The 19846-nt window shown below is 42.3% G+C and overlaps 1 protein-coding gene across 1 annotated transcript in view; it reads left to right on the top strand.

The window, feature by feature from the left end:
* Positions 1 to 19252, top strand: part of LOC137304491 (phospholipid phosphatase 3-like) — a 61223-nt gene extending 41971 nt beyond the window's left edge. The window contains exons 4-6 of the mRNA XM_067973110.1: positions 167 to 224; positions 9559 to 9735; positions 15427 to 19252. Of these exons, the coding sequence (XP_067829211.1) occupies positions 167 to 224; positions 9559 to 9735; positions 15427 to 15528 (337 nt within the window). The 3' untranslated portion in view covers positions 15529 to 19252. The remainder of the gene's footprint in view (positions 1 to 166; positions 225 to 9558; positions 9736 to 15426) is intronic.
* The last annotated feature ends 594 nt before the right edge of the window (positions 19253 to 19846 follow it).

Here is a 19846-nt window from a genome sequence, read left to right as displayed (position 1 = left end):
GAAGAGTGGCCAGTGGGTAAGGGACAGCGGGCGGCCAACACCCATGGAGCCTACCCAGCAAAAATCAGCGGCTTCAGAAGAGAAAATCTGAATTATTTTCTCTCTGGTACAAAGTGCTTGCCTTTCACCTGAGTGTCTCACTCTGAGTTTTGTGTTTTATTTTTAGAAAATCGTTTTACTCGGGACATGCCTCCTTCGCAATGTACACCCTGCTCTACCTGGCGGTAAGTGACCTTTATTAGGAATATTCCATTGGACGATGCAGGGCCTGAGGAAGTCTCAACCCTATGGCATTATCAGGGAAACATGCTACAGAGCAGGAGGAAGCAACATAAATGTTTCAATAAAACAAAGGTGTACATTTACAAATTCATTCATTTCACCATTTCTTATTAGAATTTTTAAACTTTGCCCTTATTTGCTTGGGTTTGGATTTCCAATGGTGCCAGGAGTGCGTAGCATTGGCACCAGAATCTTGGTGTTAACACAGGCCTCAAACCCATGAAACAGACAATGCCACTTGGAGGCAGCGTAGCAGGGGTTAGTAGAAGGTTAATCACTCTGTGTCTGTGTGTCCCCAATGTGTCAATCTATTAAATATAAGCCTGGAAGTGACCATGCATGATATTAGCTTGTGTATGTTTAACGTCTTCCTATGGCATCGCTTTGTCCTCTGTCTTAACAGCAGCGATAAGCTGTTTAATAAAAGTGCAAACCTGTCCAGCATGCATATTCGAATATCCGTTATTTTGAGTAATTTATGGTAGGAATTCCTTTTTGCTGCTGTGGGACGATACCAGTAGAAGTGACACTATAGCATGATGTAAGTGCGTTAAAATTAACTGAAAGGCGTTCTCTGCAGCCCTGACCTTAGCTTCACCGAGCAAATTAACCAGGTTTTATCACCATACTGCCTGGTTTTCACTGGACACCAGTGCTGGAATGCACTGAACAAAATCGAATCTTGTGCAGTATATTCACTGTAACCTGCACTGTCAGCACATGAGTATAAGTGATGGACTTTTGGAATAAATGCAGGGAACTGTATTGAAGTGAACAGTATAAATTGGTTCAAGAGGACATTGAATGCGTTTCTGGAGAGAGAAGAGATTGAGGGATTTGGTAAGATGATGGGTAGGTGGGGTTGTTTGGAAAAATAGACAGATTTGCTGGGCTTCATTGCTTTTTTCTGTTTCTAAAAGCTCTTGTGTTGTTCTGCCTGTTTCTGATAACTGCAGTAACTAATGATGGTTCATTTTTGCTTACTGAAATGGGCTGTGATCCTTTGGAAAGTCTCAGCATAAAACCATATCAGTCTGGATCAGGGGATTTAAAAAGTCTGAAGTACAGCAAGCTCAGTTATCAGTTTTCATGAGAGCTGCTCTCGCTCTCTCTCTCCAATGTTACGTCAGGATGAATAGAAAAAAGGTGTCTTTGTTAAGGAATGAGAAAAGGAGTTTTACTGGCTTCTCGGAAAAGACACCCTCGGCTGCAGAAGGCTCTCAGCAATGTTCCCAGAAAGCAATGTTCCCTTTATTCAATCGAGTGATTTATTTTTACCCTGTCTGAACCTGTTTTGTTTTGCAGTGGCATGGAATTGTGCTAGTATATATTACAGGTGGCTTTTCACAAGAAATGATGTGCTATCTCTGGGGACCATCTGCCCCAGTTCTAATGAATGAGTAATTAATGAACCAATTCGTATCAACCATTTGAGTACAGTCACTGCTTCATTCAATCCACAGCTCTCAAGAGATAAGGGGTTGATCACCTGGTACCTGGGGGACTCGCAGTATGAACTGCCCTAGCATAAGAGTAAAGACAAATGCAATGCAAATAACTAGAAGAAAGAATACAAAGTTTCGACATCTCGTGCAACGTTTTCTCCCAAATGAGTTCTGGCCATTTATCAGGACGGCGGATAACTGGACTGTGGTTATTGAAAACTGCATGAAATAATTCCAGTAGCACACCATGGTTGGTGCAATAATCTGTTTATTCTCTGGTGTCAAAGTGATCCATGTGCAGTTTTTTTAAACCAGAAGGTAAATATTGAATTTTGTCTTGAAGGCGGCTACTTTCTGCAGCCTGAGTACCCACATTCCGATTAGTGTGAGGATGCCCGTGGAACAACTGTTCCTTTCACACTTATTAAATGCAGCACCACTTATTATGCTGCTCTCAGATGGGCACCATGAGTGCCAAGGTTAGCAGTTATCTCCCCCACCCCCATTCCCAAACTGAATGTAACATGACTCCACCACCTCCCCCTCCATAGCAACATTATAGACATCATGTAGAAGCACTAATGGAGGCAGCTTCAGTATCCAAACTGTGCCACCAACACAACTGTTTTGGGCAGAACTGAAATAAGATTTAGTCCAGGTTACACGTCCCAGCCTTCACTTTGAGGTTAAATTCAAGCATCAACTCACTACATTTAAATATCCTTAAAACAAAATCAACTCTACCCCCTTCAGCAATCCACATTTAAGGAGCTACACCCCTTATCAAGTGGGATTAAGTGTATATAAAGTGTAAAGCAGGAATTATAAACCAGGGCAATGCATGTTTGTTTATTCCTATTTAATACAGTTGAGAATTATCGAGGGCATTGAGATGGGGCAGTGAGCTACTCTGCAGGGTACAGCAATCTGCTCAGCAGCTCAAGATGTTTAATGGAGGACATTACCATGCGATATGATTTTGATTAACTTCATTCCATTTCAAGCCTAGCACACTCCCAACACCCCCACACCCTGATGAGCTTGGCTTTCAGTGATGTAAATCAGAAACATTCGCCTCTGCTCTCCCCACTTCCTGTCTGCCTGCAGCCTCTGATCAGTTCCAGTCAATCTTCTTCACATGTGTTTTGTTTTACAGGAAAGAATTAGCTGGAAATTCCATGTTGTACACAATCTGTCCCTTTTGATCACTGTTTTGGGAAGCTTTGGGTCATCCTGAGGTCGTGAAAGGTGCTATATAAATGCAAGTTCTTTCTTTTATGGGGATAGGGTGGGAAAGTGGAGTTGAGGTCGAAGATCGGCCACGATCTTATTGAATGGTGGAGCAGGCTCGAGGGCCAAATAGCCTACTCCTGCTCTTATGTTCTTTCTCAATCGCTGACTTAATGTCAGCACCAGGATGTTTCCCAAACTTGCTGACGCTTCCAAGATACTGAACCTTTGCTCTTTGGAGAGTATATTATGCCTTTTGAGTCCTCCAACCTAGGTAAACTCACAGTGCAGAAGTTCATATCATAAATACAGTTCAGGAAGGCCTAATGGCCCATCTTAAGTCATCTAGGACAAAGAATTTACAGCATCACATCAGGTCTTAAAGTTGGATCTTGAATTAATTGAAGGTTTTCATCTCCACTACCCTACTCACAAAGCCATTCAATCTTCCCTCATAACTAAATCTGACACCAGATCAGCCTTCCCTGCACCATCTCCTTGATCTCCTTATGTCAGCGTGATCAAAACTGTACACTGTACTCTAGGTGCAATCTGAACAACGCGCACTGTATTGTTTAAGCATTCTTTTCACTTAGTTTATTGCTGCTCCAAAGTGATCAGACATGTTAAGTACTTAGGTGTCAGCCTTGGCTCAGTGGCAGCATTCTCCCCTCTGAGTCAGAACGATGTGGGTTCAAGTCTCTATCCAGGGACTTGAGCACGTAATCCAGACTAACACTTGAGTGCAGTACTGAGGGAGCGCTGCACTGTTGGAGGTGCCGTCTTTCAGATGAGATGTTAAACTGAGGTCCTGTCTGCCCTTGCAGGTGGGAGTAAAAGATCCCATGGCACAATAGAAGAAGAGCAGGGGAGTTCTCCTGGTGTCCTGGCCACTAAAAAAGATTATCTGGTCATTTATCTCATTGCTGCTTGTGGAACCTTGCTGTGCACACATTGGTTGCCACATTACAACAGACTACATTTCAAAAGTGTTTAATTGGCTGTAAAGCACTTTGGGACGTCCTGAGGTCATAAAATGCGCTATATAAATGCAAGTTTGTTCTTTCGCTCTTCTTTCTCTCTCCCTTTCTTTCTTGCTTTCTCTCGTTCTTTCTCTCACTCTCTTTCTCATTCGCTCTTTTTTTTGTCCCACTTTCTCTCTTTCTTAGTTCTACGACATCCATTCATTATTCCAAAGTGAAGCGCCTTTCATTTTTCAACATTAAATTTGTTCTGCTCATTTGCTCCTTTTGTAGGTCCCTGGCTGCTAGCTCAGACTCCATAGCCCCCCCGTCCCACCCCACCAAGTTGAATATCATTTACAAATTGATCTAATTTCACTGAGTTACTGAATCCAACTTATTGGATGTTTCTATCATTTCTTGGCACTAAAATAGATCACATTCCAGTGGAATTTGCTGAGAAGCCATTGCACCAAATGGAACAGTGTGTTAGAGGAGAGCAGTAAATCTTATTCGAACTCTGAATCCATTTGGAGGTCGGGAATCTGGAAAAATTTGGAAAAGTTCAGACATTTGGATTTGGATTTTGGCTGGTTCTTCCTGTGGAAACTTGCTATTTCCTGCCAGGAAACTAAGCAAAAAAGCATAAAACAATCACACAGGGATGTCGGTAGGGGGGGGAGGTGGTGGGTGCTTTCGTCTTCTGGCGCCACATTTAATGTATAAAACTCAGTATGTCCTGAGGGTGTTTAAATCCAAAGTTTCCAAATTTCCATCAAATTGGAACCAATGCAATTCACAAACAAGGGCTTCTCCCTCATATTCTGAGCTGCTGTACTTAGTAAAATATGAATCCAATTTGAGACCTTCTGACATCTTTCCATGGGTGGCGACATTCTGGCTTCTTTCCCCTTGATTATTTCATTTTGCACCGGTCCACTCAACACCAGGTATTGTGTTGCACAGTGCTGAGCTCAGTGAACGAGCACAGGACAGTATTGTGCAGTTGTGTATTTGGCACGGTGTGGTCTCACTAGGGAAGTCATCGGTGGGAAACCTGAAGTAATTAAGCAAGCAGGAAGACGACAAGATGTCGCCACCCCCTCTCGTGAAGCAAAATGACAATGCCTCAAGCTGAACTTTGCCACAGTGCACAAACACACCCATCTGAACACTTGGCAGAAAATTGTGTTTATGAGGAAACTGTTGAAGTTTGTCATTTTTTAAATAGGGTAGAGTTCCCCTTTAAATAGAGCAGCACTTCCCTTTCAAAACAAAACACAAACTTTTCAGGCTATTTCTTTCCTCACACTTGAGCTCTTCAGATGTTGCTAAAAATTCATCTCTTTAGAGGCTGGTGTGAGGGTGGGGCAGGCATGAACAGGACTTCGAAGTGTCAGCCAAGCTTAGTGTAGATCACGTACTGCTCTCTAGTGCCAGCATTCTTGCTTCCTGTGGAGCTCGATCTGCTGTAGGAGAGGCCTGACCGGAGACTGAGTGACCCTGCTGCAGGCAGAAGTGATGAGCTGGAAGGGAAAAGATTGGTTGTAAAATTTTATAGTTAAATTACAATATTGCGTTGGGTCCTGGACAAAAAAAATGTCCACCTCCTGGGCTGAAATGCTTTCCTCCACTGTTTTTTCAGCTTTACTGTGACCACCACCTTCACCATTGCCTTTTACTGAGACTGTATTCTCTACTGCACTGCCTCTATTCTAGTACCTGATCTGCTTCAATGGGCTCGGTTTTCTGCTCCCCTGCTGGGAATTTATCCCTCTATGCTGAGCTAGCTTTGATCTGTTCCTGCTGGTTCCCACCCTGCTCCCTTACTGCTGAATGATCTCTCCTTTGCTGCTTTCCGTATGCTTCCCATGGCTGCTCATCCTTCAGAATTCCTCCGTCATCCTTGGCTGGACTGGGCTGGATCGGCTCAAGTTCCTACTGCTGCTCCTGATCTTGTGTGCTCCTCATCTCCCGACAGCTGTTCCTCAGGCCACGTCCCTCATCTGCACTGATGCCGTGAATTTACCTATCACCCTCCCTAGACATCACTATATTTGGTTCTTGTCTTTACTCTCACTTTTCCCTCTCCTCTGTAAACAGAATACTCTCTACCATTTGCTTCTGCTCTGGACCCAAGCCCATTAGTTCTGTTGTTTTCTTTTCTCTTGGCCTCTCTCAGGCCCTTCTTTCTCCTCCACTTCTTGTCACTCACTCGTGACACCTTTCATTTCTCCTTTTATTGGGTACTTTGCTCTCCCTAATCCTTACTGCAACCCATCGCGACGACTCTGCCATCCTATCTCCTGCCGCTGTCCCAGGCTTGAATCCTCCTTGGATAAGCCCACAGCTACCCTCTGTGCCTCTCTTGGCATTCTCTGAGGAGCCATTGAGGCATCTTTCACTGTCTCCTTACGAATAAAATCCCCAACTGCCCCATCTTCCTTTCTCGCTGATCTTCCCACCCAGCACAACTGCCATTGGCCCCTCGGACTCTGCCAGTGGACCAACATTTAATGCCTCTCTCTGCATTTCCCTTTAGAATGTCCATTCACTCACGATCAAGGCCCTTGCCATCCACAACCTTATTGTGGATGATTGCATTGACATCATGGCTTTGATTGAAATTTGGTTCACAGATGGCTTCAGTGAGTGCCACACCATGGCACTCACTGAAGCCTCCCCGCTTGACTGTACTTTCTACAACCTGCCCTACCTATACTGCCATGGTCCTTATCACCAAATTACACTTTGGTGTCTTTCCCCCCAACTCCTCTGGCATCTTCTCCTTCCAGCACCTCACCTTGTTCCACTCCTCCAGCTTCTTTAAAATCCTCACTCTTACCATGAAAGGATTTAAACACGAGGATCAGAATTTTAAATTGGAATAGTTTGGGGGACTTGTAGATTAGTAAGCATAGGAGTGATGGGCGAGTGGGACTTGGTGCAGGGTGGGAAACAACAAGCAGAGTTTTGGATGAACTGAAGTTTACAGAGCATGGAGATGGAAGGCCACTCAGAAAAGCATTTCCTTTTCAGTCACAAAAACTAACACTGCTCAATATATTTGAAGAAAACCCCTCTGGGGTCCATAACCTACCCGGGAGGGGGTAATAGTTAATACCCCCTCTCTTTTGCAGTACTTCATAAACATTATGGGGACATGAAGCCACAAACCTGTCCCTCAGACCAATAAAATCCCATGATTTTAAAATTCCATTTCTAAGCATCTATTACTTTTGAATTCAGAAGGGAATATCATTCCAACGAATGAGAACCAAAGGTATCTTACCAAGAACATTTCCCTGCTCACCGTAGGAGATGACAAATGTATTTTGATTTATGAATTGTGATGCATTTTGAAATGATTGCTGTCCCATCAAAGCTGTTATACTGTGTTTCCCTAGTCTTTGAATTCATCTCCTTACATCTACACTTCTAAAACATAGGTCATCAGTAAAAATGTTTACGATTCCCCTGTGTTATTCCAGCGTGACCTTTAAACTCTGGGATGCATGTGCTGGTGAAAGTGCTTTGAGTAGTAATTGTAAATGAGTGATCTGTGGAAAGCAGACATTTCTGGTTATCTGAGGACGTGAGACTGACAAGGGGCTTGCATGTCATAAGACAGTTTATCACAGCAGAGTTATCTGGAGCTTGCCATGGAATGTCTGTGTGGTTGAGAGAGGGGGGAAGAGAAGGAAAACACAGAGCAAAAGAAAGAAAAAAAAGGAGAGGAACTTTTTGTTTTTACAAAGTGATTCTAACCCCTGTAGAGTTTTTCTGGCTTGCACTCGTGCTGTGTGATATTTACCCAAAGGTTTATTGGCTTCATTAAAATAGAGGAATTTCATACAAACTCATTTGTTCCTAATATTATACACTATGGTTTCAAGATATTCAAGTTCTGTAATTGTTTCCTTAGTTTTCAAAATAGATATTTTCTGATCTATAAATTAATCAGTATGTGTGGGATCTGCTGTGCTTTCAGATGTTGTCCTCGGCTTTCCGATCGGAATGCCAACGATAATCTATTTAAATAATTGGGCTGCCGTTTGATATTCTAGGCCATTAAGTCCAAGGAAGTAATAATACTTTATAAACGGTAACAATATTTCCAGCATGGGACACTAGGAGTAATTTCTAGCAAGTGAACTGCTAGGAAACAACATTTTAACGGATTTGGAAGGAAGGTAGGGAGAAAACAAATTTAAAGGTCTAGCTAAGAAAAAAATGAGACATGCATCATCATGCCACTCAGTGCTTCACATACAGTCAGCAACTTTGAAGTGCAGCAGCCATTTTGCACACAGCAAAATGCCACAAATATGTGTTTTTTGTTACTGGTTGAGGGAGGAATCTCAGCCAGGAGATGTGAAAAACTCATAATGAAATGTTCAGTGTCCACTGGAATAGGCAAACGGGGCCTCAATTTAATATCTCATCTGGAAGATGGCCACTCGCACTACTCTAGGGCTTGAGCAGTTGCTCTAGGCTGACACTTTCTCAATCAGAGGTGACTGAGATATTCACTCTGTCCAGTCTGCTCCTTCCACAGACCAAGTACAATTTATCCTATCAGCTATCTCCTATGGGAAGATTCTATATGAATACTCCCTGATCCCCAAAGAGAATCAAACAAAGCTCCAGAGCGAGTATTCATTCCTCCTGACACCTCCAGAATTCAGTCCTGGCCAAAGAACGATGCATAGCGTGAGGATAGTTTAAAAAGTGAGAGAAAATCATTTTTTTTGTGAAGCATTTTAAAAGATCTAAACCTGGATTTCTGATTCGTACATTCAGATCCTCTCTATACTAAAACTACATGTTGCTTTAGTCAGTTCTGGTGTGTGAGCGTCAAAGGTAATATGCCAACTGCTGCCTTGTTCTAAATCATGTACTTTCAAACTGGAGTCCAGGCACCCCAAAGGGACCATGAGAGGATTCATTGCAAATCCATCAATCTTCAATTCATCTGGAGTCTGTCATACTGGGGGCAGAGTGTCTGTCTGTCTGACTATCTATCTATCTATATATATATTCACTGATAGAACTGCTTCCTTTTGGGTAACTGACACTATCTTTCAGATGATAGGATAGGAGACCTGGCACTGTCAGCATTTGCTGGAGGTCCCAAGGAGTGAGTTCATATTTGCAGGACATCCCTGCAAATGTGTTAATTTTTGCAGGGGATTATATAGAAGTGTGTTAGTATTTACAGGAGGACCATGAGTGTTTTACTATTTGCAAAGAATCCCTGGGAGTGTTAATGCATGTCAGGCACCCTTGAGAGTGTTTCAGTATTTGTAGAAATCCTCTGAGAGAATGTCAGCATTCACAGGGGATCCCTGCGAGAATGTTAATATTTGTAGATGTTCCTGAGAGTGCATTAGTATTGACAGGAGATCCCTAAGAATATGTTAGTATTTGCATGGGATCCCAGGAAGTGTGTTAATATTTGTAGATGGTCCTAGGGAGTATGTTAATATTTACAGGGGATACCTGGGAGTGTGTCAGTATATGTAATGGGTACCAACACTGAAAAAAGTTTAAAAACCACTGCACTAAACAGTCTGCCTTCATCACAGGAAAAATTGCAGTGTTGAAGGGTGGCTTTAAAAATACTTTTTCTTTCACAGTTTTATCTGGAAGCCCGGTTTACCTGGAAGGGAGCACGACTGCTGAGACCGCTCCTACAGTCACTGTTAATCATGATGGCATTTTACACCGGACTTTCCCGTGTGTCAGACTACAGGCACCATCCGTCAGATGTCCTGGTGGGATTTCTGCAGGGAGCGTTAATCGCCTACTGGATTGTAAGTATTGCACTTGTACTTGTCTGCTTCTTATAGTTTTTTTCTAATTATAACGAGTAAAGTGGGCACGAGGGCACATTTGTCATCAGCACTCCCGGGCTCGGGTATTTTACTCTTGGGCAGTGTTGGACCGTGGAATCAAATTGAATAAGGATATTTTCTGAGGGTGAAATCTCATATTTTCATTGGTGTGAAATATCACCTTCAGGGACCATACCTACAGAAGGGCTCAACCTCTTCTTGGACCCCATCTCTAGATCTGTGTCTAACATTTTCTCCATCTCTTTGTGTATCTCACTCACTATCACTTAAATGACCACTCATTCTATCACTCATCACTGACTGTAAGCCTTTATTCCTCTCCTCACTGCACGTACTCTACCTCATTATTTGTATCTCGGGTTGCAGCACTTTTAGCACAAGGATTGTAACTCCTTGTACTGGTATGAAACTCTTCATTATACCACACAGGCACACAGACATGCTCTTGCACATGTATACGTATACACACACACACGCTCACGCACAATTACACATTCTCTCACACACACTGACATTCACCCACACCCAAATTCATGCACAGACACACAACCACGCTCTCACGTACAGCGACACACATCCATATTCTCTCTCTCGGATGCAAACTCTTACACATACACACAGATTTATACACTCATAGATACAGGCATGTGCAAAGACTCTCTCACCGAGATTCAGACGCACTCTCATGCTCAGACTCTTTCTCTCCCACTCACACTTTCACACGCAGACAACAAGACTCTTTCCTCTTTCTCCTGTCGAAGACATAAGATAGGAATGAGAGTCAGGTTACAATATTTTTCAGTAAATCAAGGAAATCTCTTAACAAATGTCTATACAGTGAAAATATGGAGAGAACTGCTATCTTTGATTATACTAATAGTATAATTTGAGAGCGATGCCAGCATTTAGTAGCTTCCGATAAGTGTAGAAATTATTGCCTGAAATTAAAAAGCTTGTCACTTGACAATTATATTACAATGACTCAATTCTTTGCAGAGACTAAACCTCGTGGTTTCCAATTACGAGTAACTAGTCCAGACTGTAGGAATATTGTGAAAAACCTTCTTCACTCTTTCCTGCTTTACACTGAACCTTACTTGACCTTGTTGCGTGCCCAGACTGATTTGGAAATAGGATTGCTGCAATCAGTGTAAAACAGCTGTGGCCTCGGAGAAAAGCCTGAACCCATTGGGATTGGCAGTAAAAAATGTCCCTTTAACAAGTCATTCCTGTTATGCAACAGACTCAAAGGGAATGAATTGGTGCTCGAGAAGATGGGTCCCTTTAAAGAAGGGTTCCCATCTACTGTTGCTGGGATATGATTCCAGGTTCACCGACCACTCTTCAGTACCTCGGCCAAGCAGCCATTTTTATCCTAACCGAGATAGTGAGTGTGAGTAGGTTGTTCACCATGGAGAGGTGAATCACAGCCAAGACTCATTCTCAATCAACATTATGCATGTGTGTGCGCGCACATACACACTTTCCAGCAGGGTCTTTGGATAGTGAAGACAAGCAGGAGCCCTGGTGTTTTTTTCCCTCCCTATCCCAGGGTGCTGAGGCCAATTGTAGTTTGCAATAACCCTTCACGTTGGGAGAAGGAACAAAATGTGAACCGAGTTGTTCCATGAGGAAGGTGGGGAGTTGATTCATTCACTGGTGTATCTGCCATGCTGGATCAAACCTGGTGGGTTACAGACCACCATCATTGCCATTCTATGGGTAGTCAATAGTAGATGTCCTTTATTTCCCTTGTCCCAAGATGGTGTTCCCTGTGCTTCATCCAATGGTCTGAGTGATTCACCCGAAGAAGGCAAAGTTTGAACAGTAGTTAAAGCTGGTACCCTGACCCTGGATTAGAACTCTAATGCTCTGTCATTGTGCTGTCGACTGCCCTAATGATCATTGCTACTCAGGCAGATCCTGAAGACAGATAGGATTAGAAATTTAAACTCACAGTAACAAAGAAAGGCATAGTCTTCTGGAGGATTGCTGAGACGCAATGTCAGGATAACAGAGAAAATCTGTTAAGTTGTTTTTGACAATATCTAATAGCATTTGTTTTCAGTGGGAAATGTGAGCCTAATCCGTTCGCCAGTATTGTCGTCAAATGGTTATAATGTCCCATGCAGAAATTGGAAGCAGGGCAATGTTTTCATCTATGTTGTTTAATGGAGTTACGGATCTGTGAAGAATCTAGATTCCAGGCTGACACAGATGTCAGACAGTGCTCTACAGGGGCAGAATTCAGGGTATTTTCATCACACTTGTTTTGTGGAACAGAAGACTGTCTGTATTGGCCACCATAGGGAAATAGATTGATGCATTCGAGGGGGATTAAGATTAAACCAACCTACTCGCTCTGCTCCACTTTGTGTGTGCAGCTTTAACATCCTCCACAGGTTGAGGCAAACCTTGATTTTGGTCTCGTTGCAATAACCAGATTTTGCTCTACATCACTGTGGGCTTCATACCACAGTTATTGAGGTTCAACATCAAAGTTCCAAAGGACAACGAAGAGCTGTACTGCTATCGGGCTAGCAAATTGCAACATTCTTTGGGATGCAATCTTTGCTCAGGGCCAACAACATAGAGTTCAGTAGAGGGATGTGGCTGCTCTCATGAGGTTCTCCTAATAATGTTTGCTCAAGACACTTTATTTAATGTAATTTTGTAATAAAGTATCATAGGATTAAAACTGAAATGCTAACCTTTAGATAATTCAATTACATTTTAAATTCCCATATTTATTTTTCTGAAATTTGTAAAGAAAAGAAATAGACTGAAGATAATCTCAATGTGAGGCCTTAGTGGTTAGGATGCTGCTCTGACTCTGTATCTATCACTGTCTATAAATTAGACTAATAGCATCTGTGATATTGTATCTACTTGGTCGTACTTTTGTATGAGAAGATACATGATTAAGCCCCATAAGATTAGCAGTTGAATATCACAGACCAGGAAAGTTCCAGTTCCTATCACCAATCTACACTGAGTTACTTAGCTGATCTGTGCCAGGGCGGCAGCAGGGGTGCTGTAACTGGCCTCGGTACCCTGGGTTGGGAAATCATCCCTGGTTTCCACCCTGATTGGTATCAAGTGATCTCTGCTAGGAAGTGTGCATGTACGGATGTCACCGGTGGATAGAATCAATCTCTGCAGTAATGTCTCCATTGTTGAATACCTTGTCACGGTAGGCATATGAATAATGGTAAGTTGGTTGAGGCACAGAATGGTGCCTGACATCACTGGCTTATACCCCAATAAGGGGGTCAGTGCTTCAGGAGAGGAGTAAATTGGCAGGAAAAAATGAAAGGCCCATGGGTTTAGTAGCTCACAGTTACAAAGTTGAAGTGAGTTAGTCAGTGCATGAGTAAGGTATATCTTATCTACAGCTCCTCATTGTGAGTTCTGTTTTATGCTGCACAACAGGCAAGTAATTAAAATAACCTGAATTTGCTGGAAATATATATCCATTTTAAATACTATGGATTTGAAACTAGTCCCAGTGAACAGACAAGCCAGGAGTCTTTAGCCTTGAAAAAGGATGGTTCAGAGGACACCTGGAGGTATACAAGATGTTTAATAGCACTGAAAAAACAAACCCCGAAAAATACTTTGACACTTTTTTCACTGGGGGCTGTGATTCTTCCCCATGAATTCCAGATAAACCTACAAACAAGTGCTCTAACTGTTAGGGTGGTACCAGCTGGACAAGCTGTGGGAAGCTTCTCTAATAAGCTTGTTTAAACCCCAGCAGTAGCCGTGTACATATTTGAGGTCCCCTAAGCCTTGGCGTTGCCAATCTGTGCCGAAGCTCTCTGAATTTGGGTACGTGGGGTGTGTCCCTATGGGAGATTGTGCATTCTCTGCTTCCCCTTGCTCCACCATTGCCATGTCTTTAGCCATCTAGGTCCCATGCTCTGTAATTCCCTCCCTAAACCCCTCCTTATTTATTTTGATCTCTCAGTAGCCTGAATTGAAGACTTTTAAAGCATGTTGATAGGTTGTGCTTCTCTCAGACACGTGGCTGGCCAAAACACAAATGTCAGAAATGGCTAGATGCTATAATGGGAATACAGTAGGGTTCATTCTGGAAGAATCAGACAAAATGCCAGATCAGCTTCCCTCACTCAAATCCATCTGGTTTACATTTGTTCTCAATCATAATGTAAATTCTGTGAAGCACAAAATGTTTTCTGGAAGTGAAGGCGCCACACCTGGTATTGTAGGTAATTTAACAAGAGTGGAGCTAGTATCCACTGGAGTCAGGACAGCTCTTTTGTAAATTTGACATTTTGGTTGCTGGGTGCACTGGAATCCTTGGCAAGTTTGTATGGATGGATATATTTTTACAGCAGTGGGGAAAACTAGAGCTACACTGTAGCCTAATGCATACTCCGACAGTCTGATACAACAACTTGCATTTATATAGCGTCTTTAATGTAGAAAAATGTCCCATGGCATTTCATAGAGGATTAAAGGAACGAATGTCGAGCCCTTTCAGGAGAGTTAGGAGAGGTAACCGAAAGCTGTGTTTTCAGAAGGCTTTTAAAGATTGGGGGGGGGGTGGGGGGGAGAGGGAGGAGATGGAGGGAGTTCCAAAGAGTATGGCTGAAGATTTTGTCATCAAAAGGTGAAGCAGACAGAGGGGAATATCCTCAGGAGGTCAGGGTAAGAGGACAGACACCTTTGGATGGGATTTAGGGCTGAAGAAGGCTGTAGAGCTAGGGTGGGGTGAAGATGTGGAGGGATTCATAGACAGTGTTCTTAAATTCAATCCATTTGGGGAAAGGAAATCAATGTAAGTCAGTAAGGATGGGGGTGATGGATGAATGGGGCTTAGCGTGGGACAGGATGTAGGCAGAGGAGTTTTGGATGAATTGGAGATTACAGGGGGTGGAGGACGGAATCGCAGCAAGGAGGGTATTGGAGAAGTCAAGTTAAAGGCATTGTTAAGGGTTTTGGCAGCAGCAAGTGTAAGATGGGGTGGAGGTGGAAATAAGTAATCTTGCTTTTGGATAGGATGTGGACTTTGAAGCTCAGCTCTTGGTTGAACAGGATGTTGAAGTTGCTTGCAGCCTGAATGAGCAGCCAGAGATGGGGATGGAATCCATGGCAAGAGTGTGGAGTTTTTGGTGGGGCTGGAAACAATGGCTTAATTCTTCCTAATACAGCAGGTGATGCTTCATTGCATTGCATATAAGGGACAGCATTCCAGGTAACAGCACAGTCTGGAAAAAGTTCTTGAGGTAGGAGAAGCAGTATGTAAAGCTTGATTGCTGATATTCACTGCAGATCTTTGGATTAATACAGAATCGTGAAACACAGTTGCAGCCCTAATAATGCAATTATGCACTAGCTTGGTGAAGGTATCTAAGTCCAACAGATACCACCTCCTGAGCCATCCTGTTACCTCTTTAGACCTAATGTCCTCTGCATGGATGTAGTAATAACACAATGTGGGATTGTCCTGGGTCTTGGACCTGAAATAGAATTACGGCAGAACTAAGCCAACCATAGGAAAGGCCCTGGCACTGTTGGCCTGACTGATTTGAGTCCAATTCATTTGTAGTTAGGTCCGAAGGTCTGAGAGGTGATTTAGCCACTAATGGTGAAAGTGATCATTGTTATATTCTTTTCTTCCAGGCGTTTCACATCTCAGATATGTTTAAATTAAAGAGAAAGATGATAAAAGAATCGAACATCTGTTCAGACAATTCCATACAGACCAATCACACAACGTGTTAGCAGAGACGAGTGCCAAGTGTATGGAAAGGATGTTGGGGCGTCAGCACAAACCACCTTCCCCATCCTGCATCTGAAACCAGTGCTCAAAGAAAACTTTCCATTTTTTATCTCCAGAACATTCTCCAAGCACTGCTTCATTCTGATTTTTTTTTTTCAGCCGAATCCCTGATGCCATATTCACTGGAAGCTTGGTGACCATCATCTGGAATTTTTTATGGTAGTTCAGTTGCCTACTGGTTTTTTGAGTATTTATTTCAGTTGCAGTTTCTACTACAGTTACTGGTGGATTTTGAACCTTTTAAGAGTCATAATTTGCCTATGTTCTCTAAGATGACAGCCCTGATGTGCCTGATACCATAGAAGCTGGCCACCATATGGACACTCTGAACAATGCACACACACATTTAATACTGTGAGCAACAATGTATTCAGTAATTGTAATGAGAAATTAAGATTATGGGTCACAGACTATGTTGAGCCTTTTGTGAGTGTATCCTTGTGACTGAAGAATCCATGATTAAGATATTTACCAGTTATTCAGTATATGGATAAAACAAGCTAACTTCTTTCCGAAATAATTACCTACTTTTATTATATCTGTAGTCTAAACCAGGAACCGGAGTTAGCTTGATGACATGTCTTGCTAATGGGTCCTGTTTACTCTGGCTAGCCAGAATTGGTATGTCATTCATTTGGGCTAGTTGGTGGTGTTGAGAAAGATTGTTCCATTTCCAGACTTTTTAACACAGTACAAAGTTGAGTCAAAAAACAATTGACATTGGAAGATCTTGAGGAAAGAACATGACAATTGACAGAATGAAAAGTTAAGAACATTGAAGATACTGATGATCCTACCTCTGGTATCCAGTCGTTAGAATGGGCATGCACAAAGTTTTGAGGCATCAGTTTAGATATATTTAAAATCAAATGTCCAAAAGGAATGTGAACTGATTGGGGGTAAGGAGCAAAAAAGTTGAAAGAAACCAGATAGCAATGTTCATTGAGTGGGTTTACCAGAAGACAAAAGAAAAGGTGAGCTGGACTTGAATGGGTTCCAACAAGTCATCTAAAATGGCAGAAAAGGGAGACCAACTGGAGGGAGATCAGACCAATCAAAGCCATGATGAAAGGGTGACATTAAGCAACATTTACAGAATGCTGCATGCAATATACTGAATGGTGATGGAGGAAACTTGAGTGAGTTTGAGAGTACCATAGAGTGCTTTAAACAGAAGGTGATTGAGATCCAGGAGAAATGTCACATGACAGTATGTCTTGTCTCTTTTTGGCTCGGGTAATCTGATAAGGGGCATATTAGTGGTCTGCTGAGGATACATCAGCTTTGCTAGAAAGCAGATCAAGTGGGCTTAATCTAACTTTACATTGAACTCAATTTGGGGTGCAGTTAGCTGGTTTAATTTTAATCCCAAGATTTTATATCCTTAATGAATTTCATTATATTAACAAAACTATAAGTTCTCCGTTTTGATAACATCCCACTACAAAGTACTGACAACCTATGCACAATACAGTAGAAAATATAAAGTGACCATCCAGAGGAGTGGAAATTGGTGAATAATTGAGAGTTTCCAAATGTGAGACGAAGGAGTAGTGGCTCAAACAAGAGAGAGTGTGGGGAGCAGGACATTAACTATGGGCAGAGAGAGATAGGAATAAGAGGTTGCAGCCTGCAACTGAACAAAGTCAGGCTGAGGGCTCATAGCAGATACTGAACTAGTTCATAGCCAAGAGACCACAAGGCATGTGGCTGATCAGCAAGGTGGGTAATTGGAGCATGGACAATGGAGGTGCCACTGTAATTTATTCAATTCAAGTCATAACAAGAAAGTTGAGTTCAGTGTTTTAATTCCAATAGTTTTGTCTCTTTATTTTTATTACATAAACATTTATTATAATGCTGAGTTGGATAGTTGCTAGTTCTGTTTAATTTGTGGGTTTTATTCAATTCTTAACTACGGACTTTTGAACATACTATTTTCTCCATGTGGATATCTTCTATTTTACTCTCTCTTGAGGTATTTTCCTCAATCAAGTCTCCTTCAGATGAGAGGATAGAATGGCATTAAACCACTGACAGCCTTGCTCCCTCAAAAGTTCATAGGCCCACACTTGGAGGTGGCCACGGTGTTTGTCATTTCAGAAATACCACATCAGAACATGAAACATCATGGCACGGTTACCCTTAACGCCAGCATTAATCTCTGTAGTGTTGCTGTTAGCTCTGTGAAATATCACTGTCCTCATTAAATGCTACTGTAAACTTATTTGTTAAGAGGGCATTATGAAATATTTACTACGGTAAATGTTACTCAGCTTATACCAGTGTTAGGTTGAGAATTCAGAATATTCCAAAACTCCCGGAATTTTCTATTCATGTCACATGCCCTCTTGCATTGCAGCGCTCAAGGACAAAGTGACATTTGCTTGTATGGCGCTGTGTTTGGAACAGCGCCTTGTTAAAACTTGGCAGGGGGGTGGAGAAATCTCCTTCAGCAGAGTGTCGAGTAGAAAACTGGGAATAAAAGTCACGTTGAATTGAAACATTGGTTTTCTATTTTAAGTGTCGTGACCATTCATCCCAGATGCAATTTTTACTCCGCTCATGACATTGCTGTGTGAATAGGGATTATCTATTTGTTAAGATAGATTTGGGCCATTTGTATAACAGCATTACACATCTGTTCTGCTGTCAACATCTACACCATGATAAAGAATTTATTTAGCACCTTATCACATCCTCAGGACATCCCAAAACATTTTAAATCCAATGGATCACTTATGACGTATGGTCTCTGTTTTCCAGACAGCCAATTTGTGTACATCAAAGTTCAACACACATCAAACTGTCCTTTAACAAAGTGGTTGTGTTTCCATGAAAATAGTGTTTAGGAAATCTTTACAAACGTAGGTTCAATGGCATTACACACAGTGACCAGAGGAATACTTCTCTCCATGTGCCTTAACCCCAGCCTCAGAACATCCCCTACGACAGTGTAACATTTAGTGTCAGTCATGGAGTTTCATACTGGATGTTTTTTTTGACCCAGTAGGAACTGGATTAAGACTAATTAGGAACATAGGAACAGGAGTAGGCCATTCAGCCCCTCGTGCCTGCTCCGCCATTTGATAAGATCATGGCTGATCTGTGATCTAACTCCATATACCTGCCTTTGGCCCATATCCATTAATACCTTTGGTTGCCAAAAGGCTTTCTATCTCAGATTTAAATTTAGCAATTGAGCTAGTATCAATTGCCGTTTGCGGAAGAGAGTTCCAAACTTCTACAACCCTTTGTGTGTAGAAATTCCAGGCGCATTTCACTTAGGAACTTTCCAGTCCAGAGAAAGGAGATTTTCATCCCATCAGTCTCAGCTGGGTTTGAACCACGGGCCCAGAGATGAAAAGGCAGTCATATTTCTAAATCACTACAGCATCTGGTCACCCATATCTTGAATTCTATAGATACCTGGTGATGTTATGGAAATGGCCTGATTGTGAATTGCTTCTTTGTGCTGCTATAACCAATATTTTTATCAGGCAACTCTCTTGTAGACACCTTAACAGCCTTACCGAAGGGTTTTGGTGCATATTACTATAAATTGTGAGTATAATGTGTGAGAAATTTAAAGAATGCCTCAAAATATATATGTATAAAAATTTTATTGTAAATAAAAAAAAAAGTTAATTCCTTTTTCAATTTTAATGAGAGCTAAGGTGATTTTTTTTCATTGACCCTTACATTTCAACTTGGCACTCCTAAGAGTACATTATATAGTCGGTGAGCGGCGGGAAAGAGCGAGACCAGAGCGGGGATAAAAACAGCGCGGAGAGAGCGAGAGTTCAGTCGGTGAGCGGCGGGAAAGAGCGAGACCAGAGCGGGGATAAAAACAGCGCGGAGAGAGCGAGAGTTCAGTCGGTGAGCGGCGGGAAAGAGCGAGACCAGAGCGGGGATATAAACAGCGCGGAGAGAGCGAGAGTTCAGTCAGTGAGCGGCGGGAAAGAGCGAGACCAGAGCTTACTCTGAGAGCGAGACTCTGAGACCAGCGGCAGTTCGGGGTGACGTCACCAGTCAGAAAGTGACGCGGCACAGGGGAGGCAGCTGATTGGTGAGTAGGTTCAGGTGAGTATTTCTACCGTTTTACTGTAAGTAAAGTAATAAGAAAGGGAAGGTCTGCAGCTTTTATAGCAGGTAGTGTTTTTTTTTAGTGAACCAAGGTCCCTAGTATAGTTAACATTTTCGAATTTCAACGTAATTTAAAAGGGGTAACTAAGCTAAGGCAAGTCATGGCAGCAGACC

Source organism: Heptranchias perlo, chromosome 37 (assembly GCF_035084215.1).
Source record: "Heptranchias perlo isolate sHepPer1 chromosome 37, sHepPer1.hap1, whole genome shotgun sequence".
NCBI lineage: Eukaryota > Metazoa > Chordata > Chondrichthyes > Hexanchiformes > Hexanchidae > Heptranchias > Heptranchias perlo.
Note: the sequence above shows the minus strand (reverse complement) of the source record. Positions and strands in the feature narration are given on the sequence as shown.